The sequence below is a fragment of the Populus trichocarpa genome, chromosome 4 (genome assembly GCF_000002775.5).
Source record: "Populus trichocarpa isolate Nisqually-1 chromosome 4, P.trichocarpa_v4.1, whole genome shotgun sequence".
Classification (NCBI taxonomy): domain Eukaryota; kingdom Viridiplantae; phylum Streptophyta; class Magnoliopsida; order Malpighiales; family Salicaceae; genus Populus; species Populus trichocarpa.
In genome coordinates this window covers 15,198,739-15,219,327 of record NC_037288.2, presented here as the reverse complement: position 1 = coordinate 15,219,327, position 20,589 = coordinate 15,198,739, and the positions used below count along the sequence as shown (strand labels likewise).

General features: G+C 35.9%; 2 protein-coding genes across 4 annotated transcripts; one reads left to right on the top strand and one right to left on the bottom strand.

Annotated features, from left to right (window-relative positions):
- The first annotated feature begins 8,837 nt into the window (after nucleotides 1-8,837).
- Nucleotides 8,838-15,536, top strand: LOC7472574 (mannosyl-oligosaccharide 1,2-alpha-mannosidase MNS3). The gene is made up of 6 exons (XM_002305965.4): nucleotides 8,838-9,190; nucleotides 10,909-11,870; nucleotides 12,481-12,742; nucleotides 14,136-14,333; nucleotides 14,690-14,838; nucleotides 14,972-15,536. The coding sequence occupies exons 1-6, from the start codon at nucleotides 9,113-9,115 to the stop codon at nucleotides 15,216-15,218; spliced, it is 1,896 nt and encodes a 631-aa protein (XP_002306001.3). The 5' UTR covers nucleotides 8,838-9,112; the 3' UTR covers nucleotides 15,219-15,536.
- On the bottom strand, nucleotides 15,506-20,095 carry LOC7463003 (potassium channel KAT3). Of its 3 annotated transcripts, XM_024598985.2 has the most exons (12): nucleotides 19,722-20,093; nucleotides 19,167-19,556; nucleotides 18,865-19,080; nucleotides 18,620-18,775; nucleotides 18,458-18,515; nucleotides 18,030-18,347; nucleotides 17,473-17,712; nucleotides 17,169-17,267; nucleotides 17,042-17,074; nucleotides 16,769-16,954; nucleotides 15,982-16,669; nucleotides 15,506-15,767 (listed from the first exon to the last, which is right to left on the bottom strand). In XM_024598985.2, the coding sequence occupies exons 2-12, from the start codon at nucleotides 19,343-19,345 to the stop codon at nucleotides 15,652-15,654; spliced, it is 2,289 nt and encodes a 762-aa protein (XP_024454753.1). In that variant the 5' UTR covers nucleotides 19,346-19,556; nucleotides 19,722-20,093; the 3' UTR covers nucleotides 15,506-15,651. The 3 variants fall into 3 exon arrangements, with proteins under 3 accessions (XP_024454753.1, XP_024454754.1, XP_024454752.1); XM_024598986.2 differs by having other exon boundaries at nucleotides 15,506-15,898; nucleotides 19,167-20,095; XM_024598984.2 differs by having other exon boundaries at nucleotides 19,167-20,093.
- Nucleotides 20,096-20,589: the final 494 nt, after the last annotated feature.

The window sequence follows — 20,589 nt, the reverse complement described above, 5'->3', positions numbered from 1 at the left end:
CACTGTTCCGACACTGTTCCTACAAGTTCTAGAAGGATTCCCAACACTGTTATGGATTTTTAAAGGTCTATTTTATAATTTTTGGATTGTTTAAATTGTTTAATGTGTTGTTTAGATTATTTTAAATGTTGATTATTTTGTAATAATCTGTAGTTCTGGGTCTAGTAAAAAAAGTGATGTGTGTGTTTGTTTTTTATATGTTTTTGAAATGATAAAAAAAAACTAAAAAGACAAAAAGAATAAAAAAGAAAATTAATTAAATGTTTTAGTTTGCATTGAATTTGGTTTATATTTAAAAAAAATATCAAAAATATTTTTCTTTTGATATCAGGGATTATAATCTTATACATAAGATATATTTTTGATATTAAATAGAAAAGTTTGTTTTGTGTTTATTGATGCTAGAGTAATTAGGTTTTCTTCACCCGATAAGATAAGGATCTCCTTACCGAGGATGACTTTTCTTTTGTTTTAAGAAATCATTGGCAAGGCAACTTTCAAAACCTTTTAAATTGCATCAAATCGCGAAGCAGCTTACCTCAGGTAGGGTACGCTAGGGGTGCTAATACCTTTCCTAGCCACAACCAGTCCCTTACCCGTGAATATCTGACAAGACTAGCACATCTAGGTTTCCTAGTGACCCTTTAATGAAATACTAGGTGGCGACTCCCAAGAACCAATCAAATCAACGAAATGAAAAATCGCCAAATAGACGCCGCACGGGTGACGTGCGACAAAACTCATGCTATCCAAGGTCATGTACCAACTTATCGCAGAACCAATCAAGCTGTCTTGGAAGAAATGGATGAACAACTTTTCACCGCGTATGACTTTTGCTATTTTGTTGTAGTTAGATCTCAAATGCGTGTATTAAGGCATTCTAGTCCCATATACTTGACAAATTTTGGCACCCTAAAATTCTCAGGCACCATTAAATCTAACACCAAGCATATCTCAATGGCTTTAACTGGGTCATAGACGTCAAATCCCTTAACAACCCTTAATCTTTCCTTCCAGACAGCCACTTATCTTGTTCAGGATGATTAGGGGATTCAACCTCGTGGGATCTATCCATTATTAGATCTAGTGTGGCTGACACTTGAGAAGGCATAATCACATGAGTCATCGGAATGCTCGATGCTCCTTGTGGTATAGTAGCAGGATTTGCCCCCAAGTTTTGTAAGTCGAGGATAACAAGAGTTGTTGGTGTTAGTAAATTGGTTGGCTGCTCTTTAGATGTCTCTCCCCCAAACTATGCTTGCAATAGTTGCTCGAGTAAGGTAGCCATCTAAGCCATATTATTCTTGTCTTCTAGTTTTTCTTTGGTAGTTGGCCTCAAGGTGAGTCATCTCTTCTTTTTCCATCCTTTTATGAAGCCTAGTATTGTAGACTCTAACATGGGGACCTATATTTTGAATATCTACCATGCACATTCCATATTTCATAAATGTAGATGCATGTCACTCGTGGGCACGCAGCATAACGAGATGTCGAGATTGAGGAGTCGCCATCTAGTTGTTTAGGTCAAGGTCACTATGAAACCCGTGTGTACTAGTCTTATAAAAAATTTATAGGGTAAGGAACTGGTTGTGGCTAGAGAATGTATTAGCACCCATAGCACATCTTATCTAAGGTAAGCTGTATTATGTGGTCTAGATATGGTTTTAAGGTTTTGATGGGTTCCTAATCGATGGTCTGTCTCTATGGCTTAAAACAAAGATTTACACTCATGAATAAATATGACATTTCAAATTATTAAGGGCTTGTATGCCAAGATAAATTTCTATAGGAAGAATCCATATAGGTTCCCTAACAATTTTGGTGAAAAATTATGGTGAAAAATACTCCCAATTAAAATTAGTGAATATCTAAAATAATCTTGAAAATTTTCTAGTCAACTTCTGGTATTTAAATACCAACCTAGTTATAGGTCCAACATTTATACTAGGATGTTGACCATTAATTTTCATGAATCAAAATTTTAGAGTTATTGAAATATTGGCCAAAGTTTTTGGAATTTTACAAACTTGTTATAAAATCCATTCAATATTTTAGATTTTAATAATCAAATAACTTTTAGGATTTTTGACCATAATGCAAATTAAATCATTTAATTTTTTTTTGGTATTTTTGGTTCTAAACATTCAAATGCATGTGAAGAAAAAGGCGAAGACAATTTTTTTTTTTTTTACTAAATAACACACACATATTTACAAGTACATAATAATAAACACAAAAGTCATCCAAAATTTGGATAACAAATTGATTGGACAGGGTCTGGAGCTATTGGATACACTAGATATACAGGAACACTGTCAAAGCAGTTATGCCGCGTAAGTCCAATATGCCACCGCCACTGGTGGAACGTGGTCCCACTCAACATCAATGTTAGGAGGAAAACAACTAGTGGATTAGGTAGCTCTCTTGTTCCTCTTCACGTTTATATCAATAATGAAATGCAACTTCACCTCTAAAAAGAAAAAAAAATCACACAACACATTTAATTTTTATTTTTTTCTCTCTCTACTAGTTCATCAGTTTCTCTCTCTACACATTCAACTTCACCATACTGGGTGTTGTTGTTAATTATAATGGTGGTGGCTTAGAAGACCAACCATCGGGCTTGCGAAAGAAAAGAAGGGTGGTTGGGCAATGGTGTAGCTGTTATGGATGGTGGAAACTAAAAGGAATACGAAGTTACTGTGTCTTGACCACCGTGGGGATAAAGAGCTGATGGCATTGGTCATGGTTGAGTCGCGACTAGAAGTGGATGGTTGGATCGGTTGGTTTTTTTATGTTGTTGGAAGTGAAGAAGAAAAAAGGCACCACATGTTGGGATGATGATGGCAACACTAATACTAGCTGAGAGAAAGAAAGAAAATGGTGGTGATCGGTGGTAAAGGTAAGAGTTGAGTGGCAGTAGAGTCTATGATGAAAAAAATGGAAAATAGGTTGTTGTTTTGAGTTTTGTGATCTATAATAGTGAAAGGGAGAGATTGAGAGTCATGGTTGGTAGAGGTGCAGGGAAATAGATGGGTGGTTGTCTCTCTTTTGGGTGTGTTAGCTAAGCTTAGGTTTACTGAGCGCTAAATTTTTTGTGTATGTGGGAAATATTTTGTTTTTGGTTTTTATTTTGTTTTACTTTTTTTTTTCTCCCCCTTAGGTTATTTTTTTTTATGGCTATCCTCCATAAAATTTGCTCCTCTTTTTTGGGCGTGTATAACCACTTATTAATAAGTAATTTTTTTTTGTCTTATTCCTCTCAATTGTTTAGTCCCGAGCAATATAAAATTTCTTTGGTCCCTCATTTTCTTTCTTTTTCACTTTTGATCCCTTTACCCATTTATTATATTTTGATTTTTTTTTATTTTTTTGTATTTTGATTTTTTTTAAAAAAAGAGGCAACATCAACATTGACTTAAAAAGCGTGGTAACAACTAAACGCTTTGAAAGTAGATTTTTTTTTGGTTTAAATTCTTTGGAAAAGACGTTGAAATTATGCAAATACATCAATAACATATTTTTGGATTTTGTTGGTATTTTTGAAAAAAAAAAGATCAAAAATTGGGTAGCAACAATGCATATGGATGTATGATGATGAATGTTGGATATGGATTAGCTATACCTCGAGTTGATATATGACCATCATTCCTTTATAAACGGGTAGGGTTTTGATCCTTTCATAGTGTCGAGACAATTTAATCTAATCCAACGCTTAATAAGAATACACTCATTATAAAGAGATGTTGCTCAAAAGGTTGAGTCTAAGCCCTTTTCATTAATACTTGATGAAAACTTTTACATTAAAATCTAGTCTACTCATCATCATCATTTACATGGAGAAAGGCAAAGCCTTTGTTTTCCATGTCTCTAAGAAAATCATCAGTCTCAATCATGCTTTATTGATATTGGTGGACATCCCTTCCAATCTCATCTCTTATTTTATCTAAATCAGTTTTAAAGACCCCAACAACCTTTTCTTTGGCTTTTGCTTCAGTCAGCTCACTTTCCAACATCAAATGCTTCTTGTATAGCCTTTCATATTGCTCAATCCCGCTTTCTAATTGCTCAATCCTACTTTCTAATTCAGGTTGGGTTTTGGAAGACATATCAGCCTTTTCTTGACAATCGTTGAAATTGGTTTTCAAAGCCTCTAGCTTAGTATTGGTTTGCATCCAATATGTTCTGAATTCTTCTCACTTTTCCTCACCTTGGTTTTTAGCTGCCTTTTCTCCTTTCAATTGCTTATCTAAAGATATGATTTTCTTAGCCTTGTCCTTCAACTGTTGCTCTATAAACTTTCTTAATTTCTCTTAAGTGAGGATTTGTTGCTCGAGGGATATCTTGAGGGCTTTACTGATACCCACCTCTATTTGGAGCTTTTCTAGTTATTCTCTCAACTCTTCCTCGTTGCTAATCCTTTTTCTTTTAGTCGATTTAATAGCTTGCGAAGTCTCAGCTTCAAATCCAAGAGTCATGAAGATGGTGACTAGTGATAGATTTCTCCACCCTGGATACTTTTCACTAGCAAATGGATCTCTCAAACCATATGATTCCTTCTTGACCAATACCCAAATCTTATAGTCTTGCTTAATGTCCACTACGACTTCCAAAGTAGATTGATTCTTGAATAACCTAGAGAATTGTGAGAACCTGTTTGTCCTTGGCACATGTTGTACGCCTCCAAGTTGCCTCACAACCAAAGCAAGTGCATAACTGACATATCTGGTCACTTCATTCAGAGGCACCCATCATTTATGCCGACAACTCATCAAGCAATTTGTTGCTCTCATTCATGGAGCTTTCCACTTCACTTCTCCTTGAGATATTCCTTTCCACTTCACTTTTACTTTACAGTTTTCCTCGCTTAGGTCCTTTCATTCCTCTTTTTAACTATCTCTAATGGTTTTTGACTAAACCACCAGAAGTTGTTAAATATTGACTTCTTTGTTTAATATGGCTAATCAGCCATATGTACAAAACTATTCACAACATATTGATCCCTTGATAACCCTCCTACAATATTTGAGTCTTAAGATAGTGTTTTCATATGCAACAAAAGTTGCAATCACCTCTATACTGATTATTCCAGTGAGGTTTGGAAATAACACCAACCTGAAGATTTCTAAAGCAAGTATTTTACCTTTTTTCTTCAACAAATCTATAGTCATTCTTCTTGCTTTCGAATACATCTTCGATCATCTTTCATTTTAGGTTAGTAGCACTTTTCTCCAATATTTTATGGAGATTTGAAACTTTGATCAATTAAGCCAATTGAGTTAACACTTTTTTGCGCCTTTTGTGGAAGTAGACTTTATATAGATTTTGAGGAAATTCGGTCAGCAAGCCATATTCTTCCAAAGTAGGACATATGTCTAAATTCTCAAAATGAAGTACTGTTACTCAGGGTCCTAAAAATACATCAAGGCTTTAATTGTTGAATTATGCACAGGCACCTTCGTAATTTTCACTATCCTCCCATATTTCTTTAAAAATTCATCCTCGCGGATGCTTTTCATGTGTGAGATGAGCTTCTTCAAGTCATTTCCGAATCAACTCACATTTTTTATGGGTGGTAATTTATCTTCATTTTTATGACATGATCATTTGGCACATGTTAGTTTTAGATCATTAAAATATATGGCTAAGCATAATTTAATTTCTTATAAAATTGAAGATAAAAGAACATGTGAAATTTGCATTCAAGCAAAGATGACTAGAAAAAAAGCTTTTCCTAAAGTTGAGAGAAATACAAATTTATTAGAACTTCTGCATTCAAATATATGTGAATTGAATGACATCTTAACTAGGGGAGGAAATAAATATTTTATAACTTTTATTGATGATTATTCAAAGTATACTTATGTTTATTTAATGAAACATAAAGATCAAGCTTGATAGAGGTGGCAAGTATTTTTTCATGAGATTTTCTTTATTTTGTGAAGAAAATGGAATCATACATCAAACTAGTGCACTATATACACCCAACAAAATAGCTTGACAGAAAGAAAGAATAAAACACTTGTTGATATGCTTAACTCTATGTTAGTGAATGCCAAATTGCTTACTAGATTGTGGGGGGAGAGGAAGCTTTACTCACTGCTTGTCATATATATAATAGAATTCCTTCTGGAAAATTAAAATTTCCTCCATACTAATTATGGAAGAAAAGAAAACCAAACTTAAATTATCTTAGAGTTTGGGGTTACCTTGCCTTTTATAGAGTTCCGGATCCTAAAAGGATAAATTAGGACTTCGAGCTTTAAAGGAGAATTTTGTTGGCTATGCTGAAAATTCAAAAGTATATAGAGATGTTGGATTCAAGTTCTAATGTAACTGTGCAATCTAGAGATGTTGAGTTTATTGAAAATAATTTTCAAACTGATTATAATTCAAGTAGTGAACAAATCAATAATTCTAAAATTGAAATAGAGTTAACAAATAATGTAGGTTTTGATCCAAGTTATAGAAATAAAAGAACTCAAATTGATCATTCCACTGAATTTAGGAGAAGCCAACATGCTAAAATAGAAAACAATTTACATCCGGATTATATATCTTCACAATTTATTGTTTTCTTAGTTGAAGGCAATAAGGCTGATGTGCTTAATAAGATACTAATCTTATTAATAGTTGAAGATGACCCTAAAACATACTAAGAGGTAATGATGTCTCGAGATGTTGCTTTTTGGAAAGAGACAGTTAATGATGAAATTGACTCAATATTAGATAACAATACTTGGACTATTGTTGATTTGCCTCCAGGTTCCAAGGCAATTGGATGTAAATAGGTTTTCAAAAGAAAATATAATAATGATGAATCAATTTAAACTTTTAAAGTAATGTTAGTAGCAAAAGGCTTTAGACAAAAGGAAGGAATAAACTATTTTGATATATATGCTTTGGTGGCTCGTATAACATTTATAATAATACTTTTGGCTTTATCATCAGTCTATAATTTATATGTACATCAAATTGATGTTAAAACAACTTTTCTTAACGAAGAATTAGATGAGGAGGTCTATATGGAACAATTAGAGGGTTTTGCTCTACTAGGAAATGAACATAAGGTCTGCAAATTGATTAAATCTCTATATGGATTGAAACAAATACCTAAGCAATGACATGAAAATTTAATTTTGTAATTTTAGAATATGGTTTTAAATATAATAGTGCTGATAAATGTATTTATTCTAAATTTACAAATGATTTCGACGTGATCATATGTCTTTATATGGATGACATGCTCATTATTAGTACTAACATAAATGTTGTTAATGATACGAAGAAATATCTAACCTTAAAATTCAAAATGAAAGATTTAAATGAGGTAGATATAATTTTAGATATCAAAATAAGAAAACATAGTGAGGGGGTTCTACTCTTTGTCAATCTCATTAAATTGATAAAGTTTTAAATAAATTTGATCATTTGAATATCAAAGTAGCAAATACTCCCTATGATGTTTCCTTTAAGTTGAAAGAAAATACTAGTAGATCAATTACTCAAATTGAATATGCTAGTGTAATTGGTAGCTTAACGTATGTTATGCATTGTACTAGACCAGATATTGCTTTTATAGTATGTAAATTGTCTAGATACACAAGTAATCTTAGTACGGATCATTGGAAAACAATTACAAGAGTACTTGGTTACTTGAAAAAGACTATGGATTTTGGATTATTTTATAATAATTTTTCAGTTGTACTTGAAAGTTATATTGATGCTAGTTGGATAACTAGTGCAGTGATACTAAGTCAACCTCTGGATGAATATTTATTTTAGGAGGTGGTGCTATTTCTTGGGCTTTAAAGAAACACATATGTTTAACTTATTCTACAATGAAATCCGAGTTCATAGCTTTAACAGCCATAGGTAAGGAGACATAATGATTAAGAAATATATTATTGGATATTAAGTTGTGGCCATAACTGATGCCATTTATCTCCTTACACTATGATTGTTAATCAACTATGTCTAAAGCATTTAGTAAAATTTACAATAGAAAATATAGACATATCAACTGGAGACATGAATATATAATGCAATTAGTTTTTAATGGGATAATTATCATTGTGTGTGTTAGATCTTGCAATAATCTAACAGATTCTTTCACTAAAGATCTCTCAAGAGATTTAGTTAGAAACACTTCTTTTAGTATGAAATTAAAATCATTTAATTAAACTTACTAATAATAGGAACTCAACTTTTACTAGTACATTGACTAATTAGGAGTTTCATGAGTAATAATAAATTATTAGTAAGAGTGGTGTATACTAACCTGAGTATGAAATCAAGATTTACAAAATTAATGGGAGGATGAATGATTAACACTCTTAACGAAATCTCAATGTAAGAAGAAAATTTCACCTATATAAACATATGAAATGGTGCCGCTTTAACCAAAGTTTGAAAACTTTGTAAATGTTCATAAATTTAAACATGTTTGATTTTGCATTTTTTAGCTCTTCCACCGCTTTGCTGCTAAAGTGTTCTTTCTGGTTCAAATCTTTGTGAAGTATCGTGATGTTTTCAGGATCTGTTTCGTGTAGAAATCAATTGTGGATGCAGGCATTATTGATCAAGAATATTCATCTGTTTACAAATGTAGTCACTGATCGAGAAGATTCACTTGTTTACAAGTTTTTGATTGAAAGTCAGTCATTCCATATCTTCGCCAAGAGATGAAAGAAACCACATTTCAGTGCCCAACGATGTTCACATTTTTTGGTTTAGTTTCAGTATGACATTACATAAACCAGGTTATGCGCACCCCGGCAGTGTAGCGCGGGAAAAATGATGTAATATATTAGTTAATGAGATGAATCACTCGAACACGACCAAGCACCAAGTGTCACGTTCTGTTTGGTGAGGCCACGGCAAACGTGCCCAGCTGAGAAAAAGAAAAGGCGCCTCCCTCCCTCTCCTCTCCTCTCTCTGCTCCTCCATTGACTTGAAACCAAAGCTAACAGTCCTATTCCAATTTTCCATCGAAGTTCGATTTGGTGCGTCCTTAACTGGATCCAAACTCTCTACTCTTCCCCCCTCTCTGCACTCAACAGAGCAGAGGAGATCGGCAGAAGAAAACCCTAAATTAAATTAAAGATCGAGCATGTCGAAATCGTTGCCTTATTCCATGAAAGATGTCCATTACGACAACGCCAAGTTCCGACAACGTTCATTCGTCAAGGTTAACGTCTCTTTGTCTTCTTCTTCTTATTGTTACTTCTCTCTCTCCAGAATAAATACGGTCAATCCGATCCTTTTCTTTTTCTCAATCAGTTTTCTATTTTTTAATGTCGTTCAATTGTGGCGTTGTCGAAGGACTAGAGGGATTTTATTTTATTTAGGAGTAACTTAAGGATTTAATGCTATGAAGCTTTAATTAATTCTGCAAATGAGTAGAAGTTCAACTTGTTGGTAATAATTATTTCGCATGTCAAGCTTGCTTTCACACATACAGATCCATTAATTTGTTGGAGCTATATGGGTATCTTACTCTTTGCAACTAAGCCCCACGAATCCCTGTTCTGCTTAAATCCAATAGAACCTAATCCTTCCTCGGGATGTTGTGGTCTATGCCTATTACAACCTCATCAGCCTGCTTTGAGCTGAATTTTTTGCTGGGATGATACAGTTCATGGACGTAAGCATGGAGATCAGGGTCAAAGGGTGATGCTTGCGTCTGGCAAACTTACATGATCAAGTAGAATGTTGTAATTCTGGTTTATTGGAGTATTAGAAAGGCTAATATATTATTATGGTTGGTTTATTAGGAATAAAGGCGTTGTTGGGTATATAGATTTGGATAGCACAATTAGGGTGTGATAACATGCTTTCCGAAGGGAATGTTTGATCAAATGCTGGAGAGGGTTTGGTATATCTAGAATTACACCATAGAATAGAATATTGGAATGTGCAAGGAGTTCATGTCATGCATGGAGTTCGAGATTTTTTTTAGTTTTCTCCGTTACCAAAATAACAAATGGAAAACAGGCACAAAAAAATCATTATAAGGTTTCTGATACACACAAAGGGGCATTAGCGATGCTTATTCTTTTCCACTATTAGTCACCATATTGTGCAGAGAGACATTTCTTGGAATAAGGTGACTTTTTGCGTAATTGCCTTGTTAATTCTAGCCTTTCTGTTCCTCCTGCTTTCATGTTCAAGGAACTACATCTCCACTTTCAGTTGTGTTATTTTATAAAGATACATATGTGGAAAGGATGTAATTTCTTGCTCTGTTAACTTGCTATTTCTAGCCTCTCCTTTCTCCCTGCTCTCATGTTTAAAAAACAGAGGTCCTTTGGCGAAAGCACTTTCCTCAATGCTAGCATAATTGTCTAACTGCTCCTTGGTTGTGGAATGATGTTGATAAACTTGACCATGGTTTGGGTTGTGACTTGGGCCATTTCCTTTACCTTTCTCCTTTTCTCTGGCTTATCCTCTCTTAATCCAAGTCAAGAATAATGGAAAGTGCACTTTAGTAGTTTCAGAAAATCACTGAGTCAACAATGGTATTTTTGTGAACATATCAACATATGGATAAAACAATGTTGGTTCTGAAACTAGTGTTCATGGAGAATCTATATTGTAACAGATGCAGACCATAGGTTTTTAAAAAATCAGGTGTCAGAAGGCAATGGATTGTGAGACATAGGATAGTTCTTGTAATTTTCTTCTAATCCTTATATTAATAATTCCCAGTAATCCATGTTTTTTTTTAGAATTTTAACAATTAGAGGCACCATATGAATTAATAAAATTTCAAATGATGTTCCTAAATTAAGAATTTTTCTTTTCCCATGGTTTGTAACATTTAAGATGCACATTTTTCTTTTTTGTTTTTCGTATGGATAATTAATACATTGAATTGAATTGCCTACAACTTATTATGTATTGCAGGTGATCACACAGTCCTTACTCACCAGTAACGCAAAGCATGATTGTTTAAGTTGCAGTACAGGAAAGTTTTTAGCATTATTAATGATCTTTGGCTTAGCATGTCTTATGTTCACGCATAAAAGTACCCCCCATTCTGTTTCCCAAGGACAAGCTGAAGGAATAAAGGTGAATAAAGAAGTTAAGGGAATTTCAGATAGTGGAGGTAGATTCCAAAGATTTTGGAGGAAACCACCAAGACTTCCTCCTCAACTACCGCCTGATGAAAAGGGTAGCATTGATAATCTTCCTCATGAACTGCAGAAGTTAAATACTGATTCAAAATGGGTGGATAGGCAACAAAGAGTGCAGAAGGCTTTCATCCATGCTTGGTCAGGCTATAAAATGTATGCAATGGGCTATGATGAACTTATGCCCCTGAGTCAGCAAGGAGTTGATGGATTAGGAGGTCTAGGTGCTACTGTTGTTGATGCTCTTGATACTGCCTTGATAATGGGTGCCGATGAAGTTGTTTCTGAAGCAGGCTTATGGATTGAAACACACCTTTCTGATAGGATTAGCAAGAAAGGCCAAGTAAATTTATTTGAAACTACTATTCGTGTCTTGGGTGGCCTCTTAAGTGCTTATCATTTAAGTGGAGGAGAGCAAGGGACAAATTTGACGCATAAGGGGCCTAAACCAACTGTCTATCTTGAAACTGCTAGAAATTTGGCTGATCGACTGCTTTTGGCCTTTACTTCTAGCCCAACTTCTATTCCCTTTAGTGATGTTGTTCTGCATGATCCGTCAGCACATCGAGCTCCGGATGGATTGAGTAGTACTGCAGAAGTTTCCACTGTGCAGCTTGAATTTAATTATCTCAGTACTGTTTCTGGCGATCCAAGGTACAGCATAGAAGCTATGAAGGTTTTGGAACATATAAAAGATCTTCCAAAGGTCGAAGGACTGGTTCCCATATACATAAGGTATGGACCTTGTATAAAACAAATTCATCTGTTCTCCTGCTTGCATGCCATTAATTTTGTACATAATTATTTGTTTATTTTTTTTTTCATCTTGTTGGTCCTTCGGCAACTTTTGGGGGTCGTCAACTAAAAGAAAGTTTATTAAATCTTTTTTCATTTCTAAAGCTCTCCATTGAATAACAATGATCTGAAGTATTTAATGGTATATGGTTGCAAATTATGATTTCAATAGAAGAATGTAAATTCATTTTCAGATAAAAGAAAGTAAATCTTCTTACTTTTCTTTGTACGAGTCTCCTTTTTTCCCATCCATAAAATAGAAACTCATGGAAGTATGCCTCCCTGCCATGTGTAGCTTTTTGAGATTTGTTAACTATGGCAACAAATGTGGCATCTATATCACAATCTTATCTTTCTAGTGTTCACTTCCCAAAACATTGACTTTGTAAGGTTGATATTTAGTCCCCCTTCACTTTGATTTAATATTTTCAGTTATCTTTTCCTCCTTTGTTTTTTTGTATAGTACATGTTTAGCTGGATAATTGTATTTCTTTTCCTCAGCGGGAAAAAAATTGTCATTTGTTTGATATTTTTTCCCTACTGGTTGCAGCCCTGACTCTGGTGAATTTAGTGGAGAAAATATTAGATTGGGATCTCGTGGTGACAGCTATTATGAGTACCTTATTAAAGTATGGCTCCAGCAAGGGAGAAATCGAGATAGTAATTTTACATATCTTTATGATATGTATGAGGAAGCAATGAAGGGTGTTAGGCACCTACTTGTTCAGAAATCAATCCCCAATGGATTGGTTTTTGTCGGGGAATTGCCTTATGGACCTAAAGGTTCCTTTAGTCCAAAGATGGATCACCTGGTACATGGAGCTTTCTCTTTGTATTGTTGTTGGTGTAGCTGATAAATTACTAATGTGTTCTGTGCATGCATCATATGTTTTGAATGATGGGAGTTTGCACCATAGAAATTACTGGTTCCCCTGATTAGAAATCTCCAAAATCTCACACTGTCAAATAATATTAGTTTTCCATGTAGCAGTTGATTTACATGTTCTAGCCAACTCTCAATTTGAGGCCATACAATGCTGGCATGCTATGAATGGATCCATGGAGTATTAGATGTATGCCCTACGCTATCATGTCAATTTAATGTATCAGATTTATCGGGAAAAGCTGCGCAGTTAATGCAAGGCCTGATGTTCCCATTATATTGGTTTATTCTAGTTGATAATTTACTAATGTATATATGCTTGCATATACTTTGGATTTCTGGGACATAAAAGTAGTTGCTAACTGAAGATTATCATTGCCATTCAATTATAATTCTCAGAATTATTGGCTCACTTCATAACAGCAAGAAGTCTGTTAGTCACAAACTATCAATTGACTAGACTTTACATGTCATGCTGCAGTTGTTCTCTGACCTTTTAGCCAATTATATATTGAGTTGAGGATATGCAGTATTGACATATGGTAATGAGATGCATGAATTATCATCCTGTCTTTACTCAAAACCATGCGTGCATTGTCAGAATCAACTTCATGTTCAAGAATAAGCTGCCTAAATATTTCAAGGCATAATATTACGATACTATTGATGTAAAATCTTTATTATTGTACTACGTGAAATTTAAGCAGTTTTAGTTTAAAACCATCATTTTCTGGTATAGTAGAACCCAGGTTTATGTTTGGGAACCTATTTTTCTGTCTTTGTTTCTTTGATTTATATATTTTAGATATTCTTAACTCTGTAATGTGTCAAATGATCTTATAGATTCCTTTTATCCTTTCAATTTCCCTTCCTCGTCAGAAAACAAGTTAACCCTGAATATGTGTTCAAATAGGAAATAAATTATATGCATGTATTCTCGACCACCAGCTGCCTAAGCACATATTCACTGGGATGAATGTTCAGAGGAATTTAGATTCTTCCTCAGCTATAGGCATTTACTTAAAAGGAAGGGGGGCAAAAACGAAGGTCATATGCTTTCTATTATTCTGCCATACTTGGCTTGCACAATCCTGACATCTTGATGTGCTTGTGATTGCTTTCAATTCATGAATAGCATGTTCTTTCCTCTTATTTTTCCTTATTATTTTCTGATTTAGTGAATATGTGATTGTGTGCCACTCATGTAAGGGTCATCATAATATATTTGAGTTCCTGATGTACGCCTTTGTAATGAAAGTTCTATTGCTCTCTTTTTGTCTAATAATAGTCAATGATGAGTGAGCTTTCTACTGGCCTTTCAGGTCTGTTTCTTGCCAGGAACACTTGCTCTTGGTGCCACCAAGGGTCTCACAAAGGAGAAGGCAATGAAAGAAAACTTGCTCAAATTTGAGGACCTTGAAAATTTGAAGCTTGCCGAAGATTTAGCCAAGACATGCTTTGAGATGTATTCAGTAACTTCTACTGGGCTTGCCCCAGAAATCGCTTACTTCCATACTGAGGTTGGTTGAATTTGGATGATATGTTCCCTGAACGCAATTTTCTAAACCATCAATGCACCATAGCGGGTCATTTTCCTCCCCACTTACTGCAAGCTGTTGACTCTTTGTTTTTTTCCCCTTATTTTAATTTTTTTTGTAAATGCATTTTGCTTGTATTTATTGAGCGGGCCTTTACTTGGTGCAATGGAATATTGTTGGACTTCTCTACAAGGATGCAGGTTCAAGTACAAGAGTTGCCACTTCCTGCAAAATTGTAGGGTGGCATTGTCCTTGCATTCTTCCATTATAACCAGGTAAAGGCCTATTTCCTTGCATCTATGTGTTCTAATAATTTGCTGTCTGTTGTGATTAAGCAGGAATATTCAGAACATGGACTTGATGGTGGGAATAAGAATTCAAAGTTTGTCAATGACATAATAATTAAACATGCTGATCGTCACAATCTTTTGCGGCCTGAAACTGTAGAATCACTGTTTATCTTGTATCGCATAACAGAAGACCCTAAGTATGCTCTTTAAATTTTTTGAGTTATCAAGTCTGAACTTTTTTCACTTCAAATACTCCTTGCTATAATTTTTTCTTTTTTGTTTGACACAATTCTTAGACAGTTATTTGATCTCAACTATACTGCACTGCAGATACCAGGAATGGGGTTGGCAGATCTTTGAAGCGTTTGAAAAGTACACGAAGGTTGATTCTGGTGGATACAGTTCTTTAGAAGATGTTACTGTGCTTCCTCCTCGTAGAAGAGACAAGATGGAGACCTTCTTCTTGGGTGAGACACTCAAGTATTTCTACTTGCTATTCGGGGATAGATCTGTTATTCCTTTGGATAAGTATGTCTTTAACACAGAAGCTCATCCCCTTCCTATTAAAGGCTCATGAGAGTACTTGTACTATTTTTTTTCATACAAAACATGTGTGAAGAGAGCAGACCGGGGGAAGTGAAGTGATTATGAAAAATTCAAGAGACTTCCCTTCTGCGACGCTGTGCTCAGATCTCTACAGAAAAAGATAGTTCTCTTGGACAAAGCAATTCGTATAGTGGCATGCTTGTAAGATGGTATATTGTTTTTTTAGTGACGCTTCTCATAATTTTACGTGGATGGGTTTTTGCTCTAAAAGCAATGAGGGTACAACCAGTTGTACTTGACACCACCAATTTTCCAGTATTAATAACGACCATTGAGTCCCATTTGGCCACCTGATGTATTGCGCTTTTTGTTAATATTTCATTATACATTGCTCAAAATGTACAAGCTATCAGCTTGTCCGCATCAATGTCTTTGAACAATTTTGTCACATCACAACCAAATTTTCAGTCATCTTGGAGAAGAAACAGATGATCGCCATCTCGAATGACACTGATACCATCTATTTCTGCATTCTCAGCATTGATGACTCTAGTAAATTTGTAGCCTCCAAATTTTTCACCTGCAGTGTGACAAATGGCTACAGTGAAAATAGGATTATGCAAAACGAGGAACAGATGATTTAACCAACTGATCTCTTTTCAAGGTATGATATCCTTGTTCTATTTTAGCTTCAGAGTCATGTTCTTATGCCTGGTAAAAAAAAAAGAAAAAGATAATTCATGAGTTTTGTCCCCTATAAGTTTATTTACACGCTGTAGAGGTCAAAAGCTTACCGGCAATTCTCAGCAACTCTTCCATAGAATCAGGTAGGATAATTAACTTCCCAGGTCGGCTCTGTAATGTACTTCTGTTTTGAAGCTGCATGTGGATAGTGACTCGCTTGGGTGATTTCTTTGCTTCCCTATCATGGGGACATCTAGAAATGCATGAGCTGGAGCTTGTGAGCGCCTTGTTTGAATGGGAGATGAGAAAACTGGGTCCAGTGTTTCCTTCATGTTTCCCTTGATTATTCTTGGTGTCACCTACAGTTTCTGACTCGATAAAATCTATTCTATGTTCATTTAATATATTCCTATTTTCGTAATTTAGTAAGAGATCATGTATGCTTTTATTTCCTTGCTGTTCGGCTAGAGCTTTTGGGGTCCATCCTCTGGCATCTGGTTTGTTTATGTTTGTTCCTCCTTCAAGCAAAATCTTAACCATTTCAATATGCCCCTCGCAAACAGCAGCATGAAGAGCCGTTTCGCTATCCTCAACTGCTGTTACTAACCCTTCATGTCTGGTACAGTCATAACCTTTGCCTAATTCACTCTTTCTTGTAGCCTTTGATCCCTGGGAATCCGTCTCTCTTGCTTTGTTCACTGATAGATCTCCGTGCAGATGATCTTTACACCCTCTCTTAGAACACCATTCTTCTCTGTTTTGGGATTCAGAATCCATGCTTTCTGGCCTCCGCAGTTTCTGTAATTGGGTAGGATAAAATACCAACGTTCAGCTAGGGTAAAAGAAAAGAAGTTAACAAAGATCTTACAACTCGAGAAGCTTTATTAAATCATATACCATGGAAAGATGATTCATTATGACGCGCCCATCTTCTGGATTCGCTTTTATGGTGCTCATGAGAGCAGTTCCGTTCAGTCGTAGTATTTGAGAAAGCTCAAAGGTTCTAACTGTGAAAGGTTGCGGCCTGGAACATAAAACTCCAACCTCGCCAAACGTGTCTCCTGCTATTGCTTTCCCAATAACCTGTACAGAGGATGTAATTAAACTTTAACCTTATTGTTTGTTTAATCTATGGGAAATATGTGACTTTGAAAGAGCTGGCACAAGTACCTTTTCACGTCCATCAACATACAATATCAAATCCTGCAACAAGGAATGGTTTTCCCATACAGCTAATGTTAGTAAAACATTCTGAAATTTAGAGGTAATGAATGACAACAAAATCAAGTTTACACACCACTGTTCCCGAGACGAGTATGTAGAGATCTGTAGGAGCTTCGTTCTGCAGAATTACATCCTCCTTGGGTGGAAAATATTCAGCCTCCATTTCTGAAACCTTTTATGAAGTAAATTTCATCAGTCTTCTGAAACTGGGCAAACATTGATGCTCAACTTGCCACTAACCCTCTTCTATAAGGAAACTACTGCCTCCTGCCTGTTGTTGTTTATCTTTTTACCCTTATATGATTCCAGCAGGTCATATTTTTGGCTTAAGAAGAGGGAGGGGAGAAAAAAAATGATGTGTACATGTGAAGTCTTACCAGTTGGAAAAGGAAGTCCTGAGAAACCCCTTGGAAGAGATAAGCTCTTTGAGCAATAGGATGGAAGAGATAGTCTGCAATGCTTGAACGAATGGCTTTTGGCAGACCATTTAAGGTCTCTTGCTGCTTCAACCCTTCCGTTTTGAACTTGAGGCATATGTGTGACAACATTTGTTCCTGTATGCGAGGAGGCAACTGATTTCGTGCAGCGAATTCTGAAGCAGCTCTGACTGTGTCTCTCTGCGAAATTAAATTTACAGCTGTAATGAGGCTACTCATGTGATGGAATGTTCAAGGAGTAGACAAAAGTGTTGCTTAACAAGTGATTTATATTGGATCACTACTATTGACATTCAAGGAGTAGGTGAATCCTGTTGTGTTTTAGTAGGATTTCTGAAGTCTTCACATAAAATTGGTGAGCCAAGGAGTAGACACGACAGATCTGTTGTACAAGGATTTGTGATTTCATTGAATCCATTTAGCTCATGCATAATCTAGGAAGGTGAAAACCTAGTTGGAAATTGGAAAACGAGAAAGCTACAAGTGAGAGAACTCACAAAGTTCCTTGTGCGGCTGGTCCAGTGAACTACAAGGTTTGTCATGTTTCCAATGAGGTATGAGGTCAAACCCAAGTTGAACAGCATGTAAAAAATGTCAAAAAGCATCTCCCTGGGGTTCTCAGCATGCAGGTCCCCATATCCAGTTGTGGTTAATGTGGTAATAGACCAGTACATTGCTGTCACGTATCTATTCCAGAGTCTCTCCTCTTTAAAATTTGGGTTTACTGCACCGATCCAGGTTCTCTTCGGATCAGGGTATCTATCTGCAATCAAATAGTTAAAGCATCCAGCACAGTGTACTGCAAACAGGGTTACCTGAAATAAACCACAAGGGAAAGGAGATTAGAAATATTACTAATAAGTTAGCTAGCCTATTTAATTAGTGTTTACTGGAAAGGAACAAGTTGGAAGTGTTTGTGACTTACAGAAACAAGTTTTGTGCACCGAGTCCAAAAATAGTTGAACCTGATGTCCTTCTCAAGTCTATATAGGAAGAAAACAGAAAAGCTCCTCAACTCTCCAATTCTTCCATCATAAAACTACGAAATTCCCAAGAAAAATGAAATCAATGGAGTCTGGTGACAAACCTTGCAAACAAGGCACTGACTCGTCTGAGACGCCAAAGTCTGAGCATGCTGAGGATGTTAAAACCAAGTCCATTACCGTGATTTCTGAACAGGAGACTAAGAGACTGAAATGGGGCTGTCGAGCAGACATCGAAAATAAACCACGTTGATATGTACCTGCAAAAGGTTGGATTTGAGTGATTGCTTAGTTGAGAAGAAGCATTCATTAATTGTGGAGGAAATGCTGCTGCAGGACGCTTGGCTACCTTATTGCTATCTTCTTAGGGTCGTCGATAAGGAGGTAAGAGTGGCTATCTAGACACGCAACGAAGAAGGTGAGAACAATATCAACAGCAAAAAAACCGTTGACAACGTTGTCAAAGATGAAGAGGGCATCTTTCTTGGATGTTAGGAAAGCAAATTCAAATGGAGAGATCCAGGCAGAGTAAACGACTAGAACAACCAGCCACATCTCCCAAGCCCTGTAATGAAAGGGACTTGTTAGAAGGCAGCTGTAATAAAACTGGAAATAATTATTATAATATATAGAGTGATCAATTCTAATCACCTATAACAGGAATTGTAAGGGGAAATTATGTATCTTCGAAGTTTGGTTGCCCGATTTATCCGGGCTCCCAGGGATGGTAGGAGATCGCTCGAGAAGAAGCTGCCATGAGAAACACCCTCCACATGAACCTCTACGGAACAGAAGCGTTGGAAGAAGTTCTTGGCATTGGAAAATGCCATCTTAATTAATCACTGGTTGCTTGAATTCTCAAGGGTACTCTCTCTCAAGATTTTGTGGGGATGGATTTGTTGTGAATGGCTGGCTGTGTCCGTGTATGTGTGCGTGTGTTTATATATACTGAAGCTTTTGAGTGGTGACACGGGCTATGTCTTCTTTTTCAATCACCTTTTCTTTAACTTTCTCAAGACTCTCGACATGTTGGAAATGATTCTGCAAGAAAGTTAATCGAAGTAGAGCGTCATTTAAGGATTGATATGGAAGCAGGAAAAAGGTGAAGGGGGGACTTTTCAGTCCTGTTTGAACAAAGAAGAAAAAAAGTAAACAAGAAGGACAAGCAGCTGAAGAACAAACGGGGTCTAGGATATATGGCAGTACCAAGTGGCAGACATGAGTTTTCCTGTAATGCAGTGGCAGAGAAAAAATAGTCTGAGAGACAGGGAAAGAAGAGCAAAAGAAGATAATGGCAATGATACTCGTGCTTCTTGATGGTTGTGGTGGTGGTGGTGGTGGTGGAAGCTCCATCATAAAACCATGTGGAGGGGTGAATCATATATAGACAAGGCCTTCGCAAAGGACAGATTTGAGTGAAAACATATTGGTGTTTTCATTTCAAAATCTAGAGATGGAACAGGCAGCCGTAGTCGATTTGGGGAGGGGAAACTACTCGTGCTTGCCACGTGGACCAATAGGGGCTTTGGTTAGAGGATTGACATTTTTTCCTTCCTTCCTCGAATCCCTCCAACCAGCCAAACCAAACGTCACTCACTCTCCTCCTCCTCCTCCTCCTTGTACCTGGGTTCTTTCTACACCATACGATATACTAAGAAATTAATGAAGTAGGATGAAAGTGATTTTACTAATGATAAAATGAAGGATAACGTCGTCATTTTTCACAGTACAAAATCTATTTATAATATAGAAAGAATTTTCTAAATTATCCCTCGTAATTGGTTTCTGCCTCCCCCAGGACTTGATGACTTGTTTTTTTTAATCTAAATTCCATATTTAGGAATGTTTTATTTAGATATTGCATCAACCTCTTTGCTAATTGAGTTTCAATGGTGCTTGATATCTGTGTATCATCATGCACGTGCCTTCTAGATCAATTCCCGCCATTAATCTTCAAGAAGTTCTTTGAAGATTTACGTACATATTATGTTTGTTTGTGTAAAAAATAGGAAAATTAACTTCCAGAAAGTTACCGTATATTTTACAAGTGAACGGAGTTGGGAAAGAGGACCCA

Coding starts and splice junctions, on each gene's coding strand:
- LOC7472574 (XM_002305965.4), top strand. CDS start 9,113: ATGTCGAAATCGTTGCCTTATTCCATGAAAGATGTCCATTACGACAAC. Junction 11,871..12,480: donor CTGGTTCCCATATACATAAG/GTATGGACCTTG, acceptor TACTGGTTGCAG/CCCTGACTCTGGTGAATTTA. Junction 12,743..14,135: donor GTCCAAAGATGGATCACCTG/GTACATGGAGCT, acceptor CTGGCCTTTCAG/GTCTGTTTCTTGCCAGGAAC.
- LOC7463003 (XM_024598984.2), bottom strand. CDS start 19,345: ATGGCATTTTCCAATGCCAAGAACTTCTTCCAACGCTTCTGTTCCGTA. Junction 19,081..19,166: donor CCTTACAATTCCTGTTATAG/GTGATTAGAATT, acceptor CTTTCATTACAG/GGCTTGGGAGATGTGGCTGG. Junction 15,768..15,981: donor AGAGTTGCTGAGAATTGCCG/GTAAGCTTTTGA, acceptor GTCACACTGCAG/GTGAAAAATTTGGAGGCTAC.